Source organism: Nyctibius grandis, chromosome 1 (genome assembly GCF_013368605.1).
Source record: "Nyctibius grandis isolate bNycGra1 chromosome 1, bNycGra1.pri, whole genome shotgun sequence".
NCBI lineage: Eukaryota > Metazoa > Chordata > Aves > Nyctibiiformes > Nyctibiidae > Nyctibius > Nyctibius grandis.
The window spans coordinates 35150070-35169212 of NC_090658.1; the positions used below are offsets into that span (position 1 = coordinate 35150070).

Genomic DNA, 19143 nt, shown 5'->3' on the forward strand with positions numbered 1-19143 from the left:
TTGATAGCAGAGTTAATCTTTTTCTGTTTATCACTTAAAAAGGAATTATTTAGGTCCATAGAAGTGTTTAAAAAAAAATTATAATTACCTAGAAAGAAGGATTGAACTTCTCTTACGTTTTTCTGATTTAAGAAAAAATACAGATTATTTCTCTCCCTCATATTTTCCTGACACGGAAAACCAGTGAAGTAACAGCAAACAACTAGAGATTAGTAAAGAAAGACCATTACAGGAAAGTGAAGTGAAAATGAAAGACACCACAGTGAAATATACAACTGTAGTTAAAACCCTTTCAACGTGTGCTCAATCCTTGTTGCTGAACTAGCAGCTTTTAAGATTCAGGACTTGTGTCCTCATGCAACTACTATGACAGAGTTTTACAGTATCAACCTTTGAGGCTTCCAGCTTGAGACAAGGAAGGCTATGATTTAATTTGTGTTTGCAATATCATATACCCATCTTGATTTTCAAACATCTGTCACACAAGCTACATTTCTCTTTCCTTCACAAATTTCTTCGATATGAACAGGATCACAAAGGATTTTGCTTTAGAGTCAGTTACTGCTTTCTGTTTCGCCAATACACAGCTTCAATTAACTTTGCTGCCTGCTTTTGAGCTGTGTCTTATTTTCCAGAGGCTCATGATGTGCCTCAAACACAATACTCACTACATAAATCTCAAGAAAGACCTTTCACAACTCTTCTTGCTTTTAACATTTGCTAGGCCACGCTCAGCTGAGATCAGATCTCAAATCACTTCTCTCCCCCAACCTTCTTTCTTCAATCAGAAGCCACGATGGCTGTAACAGACTACTGAAGAATTAACGCTGTCTAAAATGTTGACCTTGAACTGTACCAACTTGTTTCTTAAACATTAAGGCTCACAGACAAACAACTCTACCGTCCCCCCCAAAAAATCACACCAAGCCAGCAAAAGAGATGGTGCCACAATGCAGGAGTCTCAATCAACCCACCCTTTGTATTCATCTCGATTTCTACCATCTGCAAAAATGTGGTAAGATTATCGATTTTTTTTTAAAAAAAATTTAAACAATTAGGGATTATGACATTTCTTTACGGCACTACACCTCACTACTAAAGTTTCCAAAACAGAAGTAACTGCTGAGACTGAAAAGATCAATGCTGCTCATGCATTACAAGAATCTTAACAGCTTTGAACCATGCACTTGTCATCTGCCTCAAGTTCTATTTTCTCTGTCTGAATTCATACAATTCCCAGACCAAACTGTTTACACGAGACTTAAAAAAGGCATTAAAAAATTCACAACAATCCAAGATTGTGAACAGAAATTATGTAGTTTTTCTCCAAAAGAGAGAGCATGCTTTTGAAGTTCAGGCTACAAATTAAGATTTAGGAGATGTGGGTTCAATTCCTAGTTACTATTTAGATTCCCCGCAGCAACACACACCTTATCTCCAACTTTACCTTGAGTAGTATGATTACTAAATTGAGTTTCATCATCTGAAGTAGAACTGAGGGTTAAGCCCAAGTCTTCTATCCTTTTCTTCTGCTTCTTTTGGGGGCTGCAAAATTCCGGTTCTGTCCTTCTCTTCATTTTTGCTGAAAGAAGATGATCATATGTGGTAAACATTAAGCAAATTAACTTTCTCCTGCATGCTGAAGGGTAAGGCGCAGCAGCATGGTGGCATAGATCATTTTATGGACTATTCACTATTATGCTTCTCAACTTCAGTTTGATGTAGGTAAAAGTATCGTCTTCTTTTCAACCCACCTTTCTTAATAGCTAGTCTAAACAAACCTGACGTCTATGCAGAAGCTTCCATATTACTGATGACTTGAATTTCAAATAATTTCTACAACCTACTTACCATTAAATGCTAGTAGATGAAGACAACCTAGACATCAGCACTTAGATAACAAATATATGACAGTTGGTTACTGCTACTGAATCAGAGATTTCATTTTATCTAAACACACAAAAAAATTGAGGAAATAAGATCAATCTAGTGGAGAAGATGTAAGGTGGAACCAATTTCTTACAAGAGACTATGAACACCTCTGACCTCACCTCTGCAAATGTTAATTAATAAAAGAGCTTTCCTACATGACTTCTATAGTAGAACTTATATTAAATATGTGTGCTCAAGTTGGGAGATGTTTGTGTTTTTCTACCAGGAATCACTGGCAAGATATCAAACTTCTGGATGCGGCTGATAAACTTAGCATAAACCCAGAGAAAGGACTAATACATCAGACAGAGTTAATAGGATCTAGCTGGGAAGGTCTGCAGAAGACAAGAACCAAAGAACAGGAAAGCAGGTGAAAATTGAGGCACAGATGCTTAGAGCACTAGCTAAATCTCCCTGCTATTGATAAACAGCAATTAAAACCTAGTGGTGGTTATTATTCTACATAGGGATGCTGGGCCAGAAGAGATGCCCCAGGTCACCTCTTCAAACCCTCTGTTATCAAACTTACTTCCACAAACACACACCGGGCAGCTTAAGGCCGAGTCCTTTATTAGTCCCCACGACTCTGACTGCAAAACCATCCCACAACTTCCCTGCGCGGGGACATCTTTTCCCTTCCACCAGAAGTTCGTTTATGGCCAGCTCGTATTCATCTGCTCTTGGGTCAGTTCAGGGTTTTTTTTTTCCTTGCTGGCCATTTTCTGCACCTCCTCAGACACTCTCTCATTAGGTTAACGCACCCGTAGCTCACCCCCGCCAGCCTCCTCCCAGTCGTCCCGCCGCACACTTACTTGCCTGGTAGATTTCAAACGACGCAAAATTAACTTTAATGAACTAAATTAACAAGATAAGGGATGCCAGAACCCCCCCGAGCGCCCCGCTGGCGCTGTACGGGCACAGCCTTTGCTGCCGGCTGGGACACCGCAGCCCGCCGCCCGCCCCGAGGGTACGCCCGCCCCGCAACCTCCCGCTCCCGCTACCAGAGGCCCCGCAAGCCGGCAGCGGGCCGAGCCGCGGCCCCACCATGCCGAGGGCGGGCGGCCGGGAGCCCGCAGGAGCTGCCGGCGGCCGCGCCCCGCCCTGACCCACAAACGCGCGCTGGGAGCAGGGCCCACCGACACCGCTCCGCCGGACCGGGGGGCACTCACGGCAGGGCGGGCGGCGGGGCGGAGGGCAGGCGGGTGGCTCGGGCTGGCAGCAGAGCGGGGACAGGCGGGTGGCTCGGGCCGGCGGGCCCGTTCCTGCGCCGCCACCGCCGGTTTCGTTTCCCCGCTCGGAGGCGCCGCCGTCACCGCCCCCGCCCCGCCCCCTCCCGCGGGTCCTCCCCAGCCCGCCGGCGCGCGACAGTGACGCACCGCCCGCGCCGGCACTGAGGGGCCCGTTTCCGCAGGCGCGCAGAGGGCAGCCTCGGCCCGGCGCCCCCTCCGCAAGGCCCCCTCGGGTCGCTAAGCAACGGCGGCGGTGCAGCGGCATGGCGGCCCGCAGCACCGCCCCGCTCTGCCCGGCCCGGCCCGGCCCTGCCCGCTGCAGGCAGCACGCCCCCAGCCCCGCTCAGGGCTGGCAATGTCATTACTCCTACAGGCAGCGCAGGTTTCCTGGGAAGGTGCCTGCCTACAGGAGAGCCTATAGCCGGCTCAGCGCCGGGCCCTGCACCGTTACCTACCGACGGCTCCGTTACCCGAGCAGAGCCCGAACAGGTTGGCTGAGGCCAGTTATGATAGAGCTTTTCACACAATAAAAGCCTAATGCACGTCTATAGATCATTTGTCACGAGGATTTCAAACACTAATTGAGCTGTCTTGTATTTCACGTTAGGCTGGAAAGCCAGGGGCACAGAGCTCAGCACACAGGCACGAATGCTTCATCTTAACGACCAGAACAAACACGGTAACACCAAGGGACAGGAAGAGTGACTCTTTGGGAAGTGTAGTTCATGATTATCTAGTTACTGTAAGGTATGTGTCTAAATATGCAAACTTATGGCAAAAGGGACTGGCAGGAGGGAGGGACTATGAGCAGGAAGCAAAACATTGACTAAACAGAGATTATCTTTGGAAAAAAAAACCCACTTAAACTGGCAGGGGCACAGCTGGATTATCAAATTGCTTGTTACACGTTCTGCAAAGTTAAATGAGAGTTGTTGCTAAAGGCTCACCATGTGGTAGATTACATGCGCAGGAGACAAGCGATTGTCAGACTGATCTTGGAATCCATGGATCTGCAGGAGTTAAACAGCACACCATCGCTCTGTGACGGTCCGCAATCCATTAGCACTCCTTCCCAGGTATTCCCGATGATGTTGATAAACAAGATGTTGCTCTGAAATTGTTTGATTATCACACTGCATGACAGCTATCTCCCAACAGAAAGCAGCAAGCCTTGAACCTGTATCAAGCCTGCTGTGCACAACTGTGACTAGCACAGAGTTGTAGCCTAAATCCTGGATGCGAGACTGGAAGTGCTTGATGCCATCCCAAGACAGGTAACAAACAGTTCGGGGCACAACATCTACAAGGGGACATTCAGATGTATAATCAAGTAGAAGAAAGGATCCAGACCTTAGGCCAAAGGAGAGCACAGTATTAGAAATATGGGCATCTTTTCCAGAAGCTCAATAGTTTGCCTGACACTTCTGTATGTCTAGTCATCAGCTCTCTATCCAACAGTGGTTTTACTAAGGAACTTAGTGAATGGGGAGGAGAGGTCGGCTTTTGCCAGTGAAACACTTTTGCAAGTGAACAGTATTATCACTCAGCCTCTCTCCTTGGACCTTCATACACTATGCACCTACCGGTAACAGTGGAAGTGGTTTGGTATACTGCCCATCTTCATCATATTTCAGCGAAAAGAGGACACACTCAGAAATCACACCGAAGAACTACTCTCTTACTAGGAGAAGCATTATCCTTCTCTTCAATGTGCATAAGCACCAACATAACAAAACAAATATATTTAGCAAAAAGAAACTAGCAAAAAAAGCACAGCAACATGGAAGAGAGAGACAGTAGAAGAATTTGCAGTCCTAGGTAACCAGAGTATTTTCCTCCTACTCCTCCTCATCCAGAATGCCTCTCCCAATGTCAGCCTATTTCACAAGCACTTTGTGGAACCCTCTTCTCTCAGACATTCTAGAGAGCATATATTCACAAAAGAAACTTCCAAGAGCACATACAGAAAATGAATATTAAAAGGGAAAGAGGAAAACTCAAGATGTAATGGCTCCTTCACAAAAGAAACCTTACACTAAGATTTTAAGTTGCCTGGCCCACAGATCAGACCTACCTCCCCTGCTTATGTCCTATCAATTAAATCTGTCAGAATGCACCACTTCCTTAGGACAGCACCATCATTCATGCACCTTTTTAATGGGATCTTTCTTTAGCGGAAGAAGATAAGAGGTATGATTGTAACTACTAAATTACCATTAGGGTAGCCACAGGCCTGAAGAGTTGGGTTGTCTTTTACAATTCCTGAATACACAAGTCTTTCAAATAACTTTAAAATAGTCACACTGCTTACAGCAATCAAAACATGAAGCAAAGTCATTAAAATGAGATAGTTTGTGTTTTCTCAAAAAAATCTAAGACAACTAAGAGAAAGACATTCATCTCAGTGGTTACAGCAAGGAAGACTACTGCAGAAATGGATTTATATTTTCCTTCTTAAACAAAGTAAACATAGAAACAACAAAGTACATACAAATAGCCAAAGAAATATTACAGATGAGAAGGGCTTCCCTCACCCTCTTCTCACAGTGTAAAAGTCCTTTCCAAGTAACAGCTAAGTCAAAAGCATATGCCACTGAAAATGGAACTTCTTAGACAAATTCACGATAAGATGAGGCAAAACTTGCTCAGTCTCTTAGGGACGAGTGATTTGCTGTGAGGGTAGTATAACCCATGGCTCAACAGCAATGTTTTGTAAACAATAAAACTAAATGCTTCCTTCTGCACCTTATGGTTGCCTACAGATGCTGCTTTCCTACCCCACCAACAGGACATTTCACTAATTCAGATAGCAGCACTTCTGAAGAGGCAGAGGTTCCTCTCTCCTGCTGACAAGAACTGTATGCATTTCTGAACTCATTGCTAGTAACTTCTGGATGCGCTGCTTCCCAATTCTAAAACCCTTCATGCAAAAGCCTGAGGAGGGAACAAACCAAAGATACTACATGAAAAAAGCACTAGCTAAGGAATTCTGGAAGATTTAATCTTTTCCATCCCTACCTAACAGAAAATGAGTAACATCAACAGAGCAAATGACGGCCAGCAGCTCAGCTTACAATGTATTTAAGCACTTAAGGCTGGCAGGGTCCCTAACCCACCCCTTGTTACCTCTACTGCCAGAGGCCTGGGACGACTCCAGCTGCCTTATGAAATTCAAGAGGAAAGCCCACGTTGGCACTTTTTCCTGATACACCTCTCCTACCTGCTGGTGGGGATGGCCAAGTTCTCAAATAACTTGGGCCATTCCTTCTGCTGCCTGAAATAAGGGAAGCTGATGTACACATTTAAACATGTAATTCACTAAGGAAAGGGCAGTGGTGCACACAAACTATTACATTACACGGAGCAGGTCACAAGCGATCATGGAAGCCTAGCTTTTGTACGTCAACCATCTGGCGTAACGGCAGTGTGTTCTCTCACAATCCCAATTTTGTTTTAGAGATCAAGCTTCTGTACATTCATTTAAAAAACAAGGTCCTTCTTCCAAATGCTGCTAGTTCTCAGCTCTCGCCTCTTCATAGAGTCTTTCCTTCCAGATGTCCAGTCCACTCATCCAGCGGTAGTCAACCAAACACCATTATGCTGGTTCTGGGCAGCACACAGGCAAACTAGTCTGCAGCAACAGTGTTTAGATAATGTCATAGCTTTCATCATACTAAGAATCGTCCTCAGAGTCCTCACTGTCACAACTGCTCACCAACAAGATGGAGCAGATGGAAGGAATGCCACTGCTGTCATTGTCCATGGCTGGGTTCACCATCACATTCTGTTTCCCTGCATTCAAAACACACAGATACAAAAGTTAGCAGTGACTACTGTACCCACAAACACTGCTAAATTACTAGTTCTCTTTGAAACTTGCAGCCTCTCGCTGTCAGTATGCAACAGGTGTTTCAAGCTGCAGGGCACAGGCCTTTTTTTTTTTTTTTTCAATTTTCAGCATTAAAAGATCAAAGGGCGTTTTTGGTTTGTTTTCTGAAGTCTCCTATATGCCTTTTCTTGTTAAGATAGCACAGATGAGAAGGAGACATTCTCCAGCCCTTCACTGGCACACCACTGGCAATGGAAGTGGGCAACTTACAGCACCTTGCCGGGTAAGAAAGAAGGAAGGAACAAAATGTGGTAAGGAGCTCTCAAACAAGTAATGGCTATTCAAGACACTCACGGCTCCATCAAACCCTCCATACTTTTAGAAGTGCAAGCTGTCTTATTGGTACTCATTACACTAAGGCTCTTGGGAAGCTCTGACTGAGCTTCTCAAGTGCCACTTGCATCATTATTTCTCTTGCAGCCATTTTCTTCTTAGGAATTCATGTTTAACTAGATACATGGCTATCTTCATCTCAATCAGCATGCTTCCATCACTAAATAAAAAGACTGCACAGAAACAATTCCTCCTTCTTCCTGAAACGTGTCACAGCGAAGCTAAATGATTTCCTACTAACAGTCGTTTTATATAATTAGAGCATCTATCACACCTGAAGGTAGGCTATAAACTTATTTCCTTTTTGTTCAAACAACCAGGAAGACCACTGTTTTACCATATGGAGATGAAGCAGGCTCCAACAAAGCACCACTTCATCTAATCACAGAATCACAGAATGGCTGGGGTTGGAAGGGACCTCTGAAGATCATCTAGTCCCACACCCTGCTAAAGCAGGTTCACCTAGAGCACGTTGCACAGGGTTGTGTCCAGGTGGGTTTTGAATATCTCCAGAGAAGGAGACTCCACAGCCTCCCTGGGCAGCCTGTTCCAGTGCTCTGTCACTCTCAAAGTAAAGAAGTTTTTCCTCATTTTCAGACGGAACTTCCCATGTTTCAGCTTGTGCCCATTGCCCCTTGTCCTGTCACTGGGCACCACTGAGAAGAGTCAGGCCCCATCCTCGCGATGGTATTTGTAAGTGTTGATAAGATCCCCCCCTCAGTCTTCTCTTCTCCAGGCATTAGCTAATCACCATTAGCTACCTGATGAGACAATTGAATAGCGCTACAGCACACTCTGCAGATGTGCATATCACACAAGAGCAGTGTCAGCTCTGCAGAGGTGAAAGCAATTCACGAAGCTGAGCTGGGCAGCCTCTGAGCAGCGTAGCATTTCCTGAGGGAATCAGACTGAGTTGGTAAAATAGGTGGTAATTTCAGGTTTGAAATAACACTGCTTAGCAATGTCATTCTATGTTACCATGGAGAATGTGAAACGTTTCAAAAGCACCTTTCATTAGGTAAAAGGCTTGACACTGCAAAATGAAGGATCGTGCACTCACCTCTACGAGTGAAAAACAAGACCATTACACTTAAGGGAACACAGTAACAAGAAACTTAAGGGGCAGCAGGAAAAGACTTCTACATTTCAGCACCTAGATACCAATGTCAAGTGCTCTAGAAACAAATTTGGAAGAGGGAAGCAGAATAGGAATATCCCACACTGGAGTTTTACTTAAAGCTGTCACTGTCACGCACAGTCTTTTAGCTACAACTAGGCAAGAGGTTATGCATTTAAGCCACAGTGGCTTTAATTTCCCAAAAATTAACACAGCAGAGCAACTGCTAGTTCAGCCATACACTTCCATGACACACCAACGTTCCCTTCAGAGATTTCCTGCACAAATCTAGCACACAGAATTCAGTTTCTCAACAAGCACTGCTCTGCTCAATTTTTGCAATGATATAGTCAATAGTTTAATCAAAAGGTGCCTGGTAAAATTTTCAAGGCCCATTCTAAATAGTTTTGCTTTTATTTAGTGATCTTCTTGAAACACCGTAACCTTTAGCATGGTTAGGTTGTCCCACTCGACCGCGTAATTCATACCAAAGTCTTTTTCCAAACTTTTAATTAATTTTATTTTACTGTGCAGTAAAGCCAGTTACACAACATACCTTAAAATTAATTCTCTAGTGTTTCTGCTACATTCCTCAAGCATCTCCTTGGTATATAGGTGCCAAAGAAAGTTGTACAAAATAGATGGAATGAGAGATTGTACTCATCATGCCACATCCACCCACCTCTCACCTTTCCGCTCTCTGATAAGGGTCAGGCGATGCTCTTTCATTTCCACATCCAGTTTTTCTACCATCCTGTCAATGCAGTTATCCAGCACCAGAGAGCGTGTCTTTGATTTGATCTCCTGCCTGCAGATAGGGCACTCCACTTTACGTTTCGTCCACTCGCTGATGCAGTAGGAGCAGAAGCTGTGCGCACAGTTCAGAGTGACCGCCTGTGGAATTCAACGGAAGGATACTTATCAGAGCATGCTCACACAAGCACTGTCAAGAAAAAAATACTGAGTCAGAAAAACATTAGATGAACACTTCCCATAACGGAAGGCGGCAGGGAGAAGCCCAAAGCCCTTTTTCTTTAGCCGTTGTAGGGGTTACACACAAAAACTCTCCCATGTCAGAGCGCAGACAAGTTTTACAAGTTGGTTAATGGATGCACTATAGATCATAGCAAGTCAGAAACACAGACAAGAAGAATTAATTCTATTGTAAGTTTCCCCAATTTGAAAAAGGTAAATTATGGAAAGACTCAGATACTCCAGAACAGCATCTTAAATTACTGAGAAACCAGAAATTAAAATTTCACCTAGCTCTTAAGTCATTATAACAAGGCTAACACATCAGGTTTCCTGTAGCAGAAATGAATGTAACAAAATTGAAGTTCTAGCAAAACACAAACAGAAATAACATTTCAGGCATAGCCTATAACTTCTAGAATCAAATGAAAGCAGGCCAATTTCTCAAAGACAGACTTGATCTGAACAATATAAGTGGTTCAGGACTTGACTGAATACTGTACCCCCTTCCTTTACTAACATCTTCCTATATCTAAACCTGAAGCAGTCCAACCCTAGTCAACTTAAAAGGAAGGTCCACTACAACATGATTCTTCCCCAAGCAGGCTGTTAGCAGCAGCTCAGAGCATCAGTTGAAAAACACCCAAAACTGCTGCAAGCCTATAGGCATCTTAGGATTAAGCACTCATCTCTATGCATGTAGAGACATTAAAGCTGAAGTTGCTGCCTAGGAGAAGGGTTAGGGTAGACAGAATGGATTTCTGGACCAACCCTTACCCACAATTCACTGTGGGTCTGTTGGGACTGTTAAACTCGCGAAGTAAAGAAATAAGCTTGACTATTGCTTTAATAGAACTAGGGAAAGCTTCTCAAGCCTCTTCTTTACTGTTTAAAGTATGTTTAAACATACCTCGATAAAGTGCTCAGAACAGATAGTGCACTGCAGCTCATTCTCCAACACGTCATTCATCTGATTCAATACCTCTTCTTTTTGGGCTCTCACCTTTTCCTTCTCCTCCTAGTGGAAAAGTACATATGGTCATGTATCAACAAAGAGCAAGGTTTTACTCAACACAATATTGGCAGGAAGTGCATGTGCAGGGGAAGGCAGTACAAGTAGAAAATCATACAACTGCAAGTCTCCACATGTCAAGTCTGTGTCTATGACATACCCAGATCTATAACCTCTCTCCTCTTTGTAGTCATGGCAGTATTGAGAATATTCCCACCCACTGTAGAGAACTTATAAGCAAGAACAGCAACCATTACCAAAATTCCCTTCAGCTTAAAGAAAGTACCAGCTGGATCAATCTTTTCAGTATCTCTTTCAGCCTCCTCCTGGCATGAGTTTGGCTTAAGTCAATGGAACAGTTCTTTTGATGTCTGATGCAAAGAGCAAAACACCCAACAAACAAAATACCTCAAATACTAAAACAAGGAAGCATAAGAATTTAAAACATTTACTTGCATTTAACTGCCCAATAATTTTTTTTTGTTTGCAGCTAAATTAGGCTCCTAGGTACCTCCTCTATCTTCTAAAAATAACACAGAAGGTCTTCCAATTGAAGCTATACTTGAAACATCAACAGAGTTGCAAAGATGACATAAAAAAAAACATAAAGCAAACAGCCAGAGGTGGATAATGTGATAATTTCCAAGACTAAGACACAGGAAAGGATAGCCTTAATTATTTTCCACTCATCACCTTGTGTCAAGGGCAGGAAGAAATGTGGCTTATCTCATTCATTATCCAAATTCCACGTTGTTTGAGTCCTACACTCCCTTTTAGGACTGCTGGAACACGGCAGTTTTACCTGAATGCACTGTAACTGAAAATGAAGCACCTCACTTTTCAAACACACTTTTTTTTTTTTTTTTTAAAGAAAGGGTGGGATGGGCCCACTTCTCCTGCACAACACACAGTTCAAGTGCTCCGGGCTTTCTTTATGATTGAGAAAGATTTTGTAATGACTGTTAAACACTAATTTCTGAACACACCAAGGTGTATTCTCCCCCAATGCTAGAAACTAGAGTCAGCTGCCACCTCAAAATACAGGAGTTTTTCACTATAGGAGGCAAAGTACAGTCAAGACAAATGTTAAATAAACCATTTCCTCTGCTGCAGCATATCATGTTTCACTTATGAATAAAACTGAGAATTCAGTCATTCCTTACCTTGGTTTCTTCCAGCTCTTTATTCTTGGCTCGAATTATCTCCTCAAAATCTTTTTTACTACGGCTCAGTTCTTCCATCAAAGCATGATGCTGTAACAATACCATCCCAGAAATTATAAGAGTGCCATTATAAACTATCCTATTAAAAACACATGGCCATAATCATGAGGTTCAGCATACACATTTCTCTTTATCTCCTCCTAAAACAGCAACAAATGTCTATATGAGTTGGAGTGTTAAGGAAGTTTAGCCTTAACTTAAAATTGGAATGTAGTGCCAGTCATTTATGACCTTCCCCGTGTCATGGCACTTCGCATTCCCTCTCCCAGGTTACTCTTTCATTTCAGTTAGGTTTGACGGTCACCATTTCGAGTGCATCTGAGACATCTGAGTATCAAGGGATATTGGACACGTAAGAATCACAAAAACCTGTCACTGTATGCAGGGTTACCTGAAGCTGTTTTCAGATTAGCTTTCCCAAAGGAAAGACCTTCTGGAAAAAGCCTAGGAAACCTCAGTGTGTGGCGATCTCTTTCAATAACATTCCTAAACAAAAGTGAAATTTTTTTCATCCAGTTAAAATTGCCAAAACGCTTCCCTAAAACAGATGCCCAGCAGACAGACCTCACAAAAAAAGCCCACCAGCCCAAGGACCAAATTGAAATTAAAAAAATCATTGCAGTTATTTAATGCTTTCAGTCTGAGCGCATATCCTCACCATATTTGCTGGCAAACACAAATTCCCACAAAGCGAAGTCTGCCACTTTCTGACAGAAATTTGGTCTGTAGACGAAGATCATCCAATCTGCAGCTAAGGCAAAGTCCCCATCTTCTACCAAGAGGCCACACCAGTAAGAAAGATTTATGTATCTGAGTTACACAGTTAGACCAAATCTAGACTCGTATCTACTTGCCTCTTGCAGGACCTGGGCCAGCTGCTCCTTCAGATTCTCTTCCCCATGTTGCCACTTTACTCCCTGGCACAGGCAGAAAGGAAAAAAAAAAAAACAAAACCAAACTTTAAGAAAGCAAGCAAGGGACAGAAAATTACTACATTGCACACTCTCGTTAGAGGATAAGCTTAAAGAAACAACACTGGTTTTCAGCAAACCCTGAGATGTCCCACTCTAGTGTTACACATGTATGACAGAAATTAGAGCTATCATTTATTGTGCAGAGTTAAAATGGATATAACATTTACAGTTACATACTTGGAACATCTCCACGTTATTCTAGCTCTAAAGGCACTGGCATGTTCATAGAAGCAAAGAGGTCAGCAACAGCTTAAACATGAGAAAAAGCTGCAACTCTATCTCTGAGCACATTCAAAAGAGGTCAGACATACCTACAGCTCCAGCTGAACTTCCCATTGTGCCTAAGCACACAACTCCAGACTTTCTGTACTTCTGATACAGGTATCTTGCCTTTAGCAGCAGACTTTAAAGGAAGCAACTGATAAATGATGAAACTCACTCCAAGATGAATTCTTACTTCCTTTAAACCAGATTTTGAGCAGACTCAAATAGAAAGACTTCAGTTTGTTATCTAAAAAAGCTACTTATCAACATACACATACTGCCTGAAGACACTTACAGATTGCAAGAAAGGGTTTTTTGAAAGTATGAAAAAAACCCTCCCTCCAGGGATTAGGGCATACAATAATTCACTTGCTTGGAAAGGGAATGGATTTGCCATGCAAACTGGGCATTAATTCCGCCATATACCAAGAGACATTCACACTTAAGGTGAATACTTTTCAACTTGTCCTCTCTGTAACCATAGGAGATTAGGCAGAGACTTTTGAATTTTATTTAAAAACAAGCTTTCTTACTAATGGAAATGCTTTACTATCTTGTTGTAATGAACCTGTTTGTAAAAAAATTTTAAAAGTTATTTTACACCTTTTTCCTAATTCCCCATGCAGCCCTATCCCTTTGTCTCTGCACTTTCTTTCGGTACACATGCCTGAAAATGAAATACTTCTGCGAAAATTTTAACAGGAGTAATTCACACAAACATTATTTGTGTCACTGTATGGTTCAAGATCTTATTTTGGATCAATGTCTTATATTAGACATTCCATAAAAATGAAAAGACACAGGCCAAAAAGACTACCACCATTATACCTCTAGCTTCTGCTGCTCTTTAGAGAATGTCCTCTCCAGCTCTTCCACCTGCTGCTGCTGATGCTCTTGTTCCACGCGCAGCTGGTCCTGCAACTCCTGCAGCTCCTGCTGCATGGCCAGGATCTCCTTCTGAGCACACTTCCTGCGCTTCTGCTTCACATTCAGAACCGCTGTCTGCTTCTCCTGCACTTTGACCTTTAACTTCATTATATCTACTAGCGTTTTCCTCAGCGTTTCCAAGCCAGTCCATGACTGTGAAAGACTGGAGTCTTTCTGGTCCCTATGGGGGACAGACACAGCTTTCTCGGAGTGCACAGGGCGACTACGCACTGGACCACTATCCTCCTCACTTGGTCCAGGAGAAGGCAGCTGGACATCCATCTTCTCTGTTAACTGCTTGGCCTCTTCTACCCTTCCCCGTGATTTAACCAAAGGTTCATTGTCACAGGACACTCTGTCTCTTTTGGATCTGGAATTTGAAGGGCCTTCCAATCCAGATGTCTCCAATTCCTCCAAACTAAATTTACGTTTAGTTCTTGAACTCTTAGCTTTCCCCAGGTCACTCCTTTGAGCTAGAAAGGGTCTGATTTTCTCCCATTCCTCTTTAATTACTTCATACTCATATTCAGCAGTCTCTTTGTTTTCCAAAGGCACTCCCAACTGGATACGGTCTCCTTCAGTGATAGGATAGGCTTTTGAGGGATCCAGGCGCTGTTTGTTAAGCCAGACCCCATTTAGACTCTGCAAATGAACAGAGAATCAGCAAAATTTAATACGCAGTTACAGAGTCCTCTGCAAGTTATTTCTGGCAACTGTAAACATATCCAACCTCTTCAGTGTTGCAATCAGAACAAGACACCTCTTTAAATAAACCTTGCAATATCCAATTTATTGGCGTAATGTCCCGTTTATTACAGATATTGCATTATATTATTTACCTTGCATTATTCCTGCATTACAGATTTTGTGTACAAGCACTAAGAACAACATTAATATATGCGCTTGTGTGGAAGGAAACGAATGAACTCTAAGGGGAAAAAAACTGCCCAAAAGCTTCAGAAGTAAGAACTAACCAATAAAAAGAAAAGACTCCAAAATAGATCACTGTCAAGTACATAGAATATTTCAGTAATTATTCTTGACAATTAATGGCACCTGAAATTCAAGAAGAAACTAGAAAAAGCAGCATAGCTTATACTGTTTAAAGAAAAAAAGAGACAGTTTGCCATAAATACAGGGAGAATATAAAGAAGGAAAAGGCTCTTCTAGAGATAACGTTCAAAGCAAAAAAGGGGTTTTAAACTAGATGTTAGCTCAAGAAATAGTTTTGAAAAACAACAAAACTGATCTGTGCTCAAGATGAACTGCAGAATCATTAACAACTGACGTATCTCAAAGAGATTCAATGAAACAGCTTGACAAAATGGTAGCAGTGATAACACAGAGGAAGTGCTAGTAGCTAATCTACCATAGATGTTTCCAATCATGCAAAAACTGTAAGTTTTCAAGTTTATACAACTACTGCAAGAGAGTTTTAAGAGCAGTGTAATTTTAATAGTAGCCACTTCATTCCTTGACTAATCTGCTGTTGACCCAAACATCCTTCAAATCTGCACATGTTGAACATTTTTGTTCTACCAGTGCTGTTTTAAAGCAAGTTATTGATTTTAGTTTTCAGCCTGAATGAGAAAGTGGAGAAATCATTATATAAAAAACAGATTACTGAAGTCAGTGAGATGTAGCTGAGGACTCTGACGTCAACACTTTAATCAGCTGAGGAGGACTTTCAGAAGAAACTTGTTTGAACATAACAGGAAGCACATGGTTTTTCTAACAATAATTCTTGTTGTAGATGATTACAATTAAAGCAGTTGCGTCACTACAGTAAGCACTATCAGTTTATCCTTTCATTAGCAGCACAAGAACATTATCCTTTTAAACACTGCCAAAATTCATAAGATTTTCTTTTTTTTTAAAGAGAGTAACACAAAACAGGTTCACAGACTGCAAAGTGCCCTTGGAGAGACTACAGTTGTCTGAAAAATGCTAAACCAAGAGACGAATGTACATAAAGCAATACAGTTTGCATCCTAATTGCAGCAGACTGAAGCTTCCTGCTGGAACTGCACAACAGACAAGACACATTCCCATGGACTTTCTATCATACTTGTACCATACTATATCATAGCCCATACATAGTCTGAGCCCAAACAGGGCATTCTCTTCAGTGAATCTCAGAGTACAGGGTCTTTAATCGGTCTCTGTACCTTGTTATCCTTGACAGTCCACTGCCCTTCTGCATTTTGCTGGAAAACACAGTGCTTACGAGAGATCATCAAGGGACAGGTTTTTGACACCAGCTGGTACGTGAGATCTAATCCTCGGCCTATAGTTACCTAAAAATAAAGTAGTTTAGTAACTGCAATCAGCAACAACATGGTAAATTCAGTTTATATGGTTTCAATTTAAGTACAGAAGAAATCTATCTAGATTAGCATTTTATAGTTATTTCAAAAAAGTTCAAGATAATATGATTTTTTTTTTGCATTTAAATTCAAGAGTAGATAGAAAGTGGAAACCTATGAAGTTTGACGTATTGTCTTTCTCTCCCACTGAGGAAAATTTGATTGCTCTAAGGCAGGCTACAGCCTTCATTTCATGGAAATCTTCAGCAGCAGCAAAGCTGCTCAAGGCCGCTCTCAATCCATCTGTGTCCCACCTTAGTCATTACCTAACTAAACACCGTTTCTTCAAACTAGTACAATCGTTCGTGGGTCTCAAGATTACTTCCTACCTTCTTCTTGCTAGTTCCATCTGTTCAACTGTCTGTGAACAGGAAAGATGCAAGAAAAAATAGCCCAGAAAATTGCTATAAAAAAAACCCCTGCACATGTAACTGTGCCCTAAATGCACAATACTTTTGTAAATCGCACCATCAATCTTAAGGCTCAGAAACTGAGCTACATGTGGTTTATAACCAGTAGCAAAAGTGATCTAAATAATCTCATTAGACTCTAATATCATCTTTGGCAGAAGGGACATAATTTAATCATACCATTTCAGAGTATCTTATTAAATCTGATCTAATTGCAGGCTGCCATTTAAAGCACGGCTTTGCTCTCCCTCCCTCCACTGCTTCCTTGGCAAGACCTGATAGTCACACACACCTTTCTTATTCATCTGTGTGTTGCACAAGATTTCAATCAGCTTATCATGTAACTAGACAACTGCATGGATCCCATTTAGCCTTAGATGAAGGCTGCCCTTTTTTTCCCCTGCAAGTCCAACTCATTTGCATCATACCTTCCAATTCCTACAAGATGGCAAGATGCCACAGTCCAGAAAAGTTCATTCACTGCACATTACCTGAGCAGGTCTCACCTTGAGTTGAAAGCAAGAACTCAGACTCCCATGTCATGACTAAATGCAAGGAAGCAAACTAAGATCATGAAAGAGAACTCAACCATGTTTGGTCCCTACCTCCTAAGTGCTTCATACATATCAGTGTTCTATCAACATGGATTACATACGTAAAAGGTACAGAAACTCAGGCAGATTCAGTTACAAACTCAGTTTTGCACTTGTCCCTGCAGTTGCAGCAGAAATATCTAACCCATGTGAACGACCCTTTGTGCCCGGTCACACGCATCTGCTTGGCCCCACGCGCTAATACAACAAGCGAGACCAAACAGGGCCAGTCACAAAACTTCCCCTTGATCAAGTTCATTGAGCAAACTGTGGCGGGGGGCTGAGATGTTACCACTCACCTGCTGGAGTTTGCTGCTGCCTGCAGCAGTACAGCAGACCACAGCACATCCCCACGCCTCAGCAGGGCACTTTGGTGTTGACATTTAATCCCCAATGAAAGAAGTTTGTGTTAACATGCCGGACCGTGTCCTGGCACACCTGCAGCACCAGGATGCCGTCAGTCACCCTACTGCCGGTGACAAGGACCGTAGCGCCGTGCAGACAATCAGAGTAACAACACCTTGAACGAGATTCTCTGCACAATTAACAGAGCCCTGGCCACATATTCTGCGGATGTATTAACTCCAGTCCTTTACTGAGCACACCTGCACACTTCCTGGCTTCAAATCCATGATGGGAGAGTAACAAAACCATACGTTTGCTTAAAGAGCTGCCTAGCACTGAAAGACGAGTTAAGAGGGGTACCTTTCGCCACGCGCAAGCACAAAGGCATTAGGCACAGCCCAAACCCACAGCACTTAACTGCCTGATTTCAGCCACTAGACCAGCAATCCTCTTGCAGCGCCCCATCCTCAGTACCCTTGTTTGCCGGCTGGGTTTAAGGGAAAGAGCACAAGAACCCATTTGGGCTTTTCAATTAAAAACCATGATCACTGAAAAAGGGCTGCTCCTGTACCGTACCGAAACATAACTGAAGCAGATTTAAAACACGACCTCGTTTACACCTGAATAACTTAAGCCACGAAACTCAAATCGATTCTGTACTGTTAACCTCGCCAATGCATCACCTTGTTAATTAGGCTAAGGATTACCCCCCCTTACTAAGGATTACCCCCCCTTACCCTACCGTCACACAACCAGCCCCTATCTATATACGGGATCGCGCTAAAAACGATTAACAACCGAAGACTCGGCCGATCAGCCCCAGCCGCCTGCTCTCACGCCGGCGCCCCGCTCTCCGCCTCCTCCAACGGTACCGGTGCCGAAACGCGCCGGTTCCGGCCGCTGCTCCCCGCGAGGTGCCCGCGGCAGCGCCCCACCCAGCCGCCCTTCGGGGAGGACCGGGCGCACAGGGGGGCGAAGGGCCGGCTCCCTCCGCAGGGCCATTAACAACCGCTGCTCGTTAACCGGGACGGGACGGGGCTTTTCTCTCCTGGGAAACGCGTTAAGGAACAAGGAGGCTCCAGAGCAAAGCGCACCGACGGCCGCTGGGCCCTGCCCGCGCGGCCCAAGGAGGAGCAGGCCGCGACGGGGGCTCAGGCCAAGCGACGCCGGTAACGGTCCCCCCCTCGCCCCCCATGCTTCGGCCGCCCACCCCGTGGGGCCGAAGCCCGCAGGGAGCCCATCCCGTCCTGGCTCACCTGCGTGCCAGCCTCCAGCAGCAGCCAGTCGCCGCTGGCCCCCACCCGGCGGAGGCACCAGGCCAGGCGCGGCGCCCCGCGCGCCGCCATTGCGCCCACCCTCCCGCCGCGACAGGCAGAAGCAATCGCTGCGGCAGCACCGGCGCTCTCGCGAGACGGCGTACAGGCCGTGCCCCGCCCAACAGCCCGGATAATCGAACCCGGAACGCGACAAGGGGCTGCGCATGCGCTCTAGAGTCGGCGAGGGCCATTACGGCCGCCCCCCTCCGCAGCCGGGTCTCGTAGTGGTCCTCCGCTATCC

General features: G+C 43.8%; 2 protein-coding genes across 5 annotated transcripts in view; both read right to left on the bottom strand.

The window, feature by feature from the left end:
* CMTR1 (cap methyltransferase 1) overlaps positions 1-3262 on the bottom strand; it is a 28134-nt gene extending 24872 nt beyond the window's left edge. Inside the window, exons 1-2 of one of the 3 annotated variants that reach the window (XM_068414695.1) lie at positions 3102-3262; positions 1448-1582 (exon numbers count right to left, since the gene is read on the bottom strand). In XM_068414695.1, the coding sequence (XP_068270796.1) occupies positions 1448-1577 (130 nt within the window). In that variant the 5' untranslated portion in view covers positions 1578-1582; positions 3102-3262. Of the gene's footprint in view, positions 1-1447; positions 1583-2461; positions 2878-3068 lie in introns of those variants that run through there. The other 2 variants (XM_068414705.1, XM_068414688.1) reach the window with 2 other exon arrangements.
* A 2023-nt stretch (positions 3263-5285) lies between these two features.
* Positions 5286-18946, bottom strand: RNF8 (ring finger protein 8). 2 transcript variants are annotated; one of them, XM_068399683.1, is made up of 8 exons: positions 18843-18946; positions 16041-16169; positions 13774-14514; positions 12562-12624; positions 11648-11737; positions 10383-10490; positions 9190-9394; positions 5286-6953 (listed from the first exon to the last, which is right to left on the bottom strand). In XM_068399683.1, exons 1-8 carry the CDS (start codon positions 18930-18932, stop codon positions 6835-6837), a joined length of 1545 nt encoding a protein of 514 aa, XP_068255784.1. In that variant the 5' UTR covers positions 18933-18946; the 3' UTR covers positions 5286-6834. The 2 variants fall into 2 exon arrangements, with proteins under 2 accessions (XP_068255784.1, XP_068255792.1); XM_068399691.1 differs by having other exon boundaries at positions 6829-6953; positions 9183-9394.
* Positions 18947-19143: the final 197 nt, after the last annotated feature.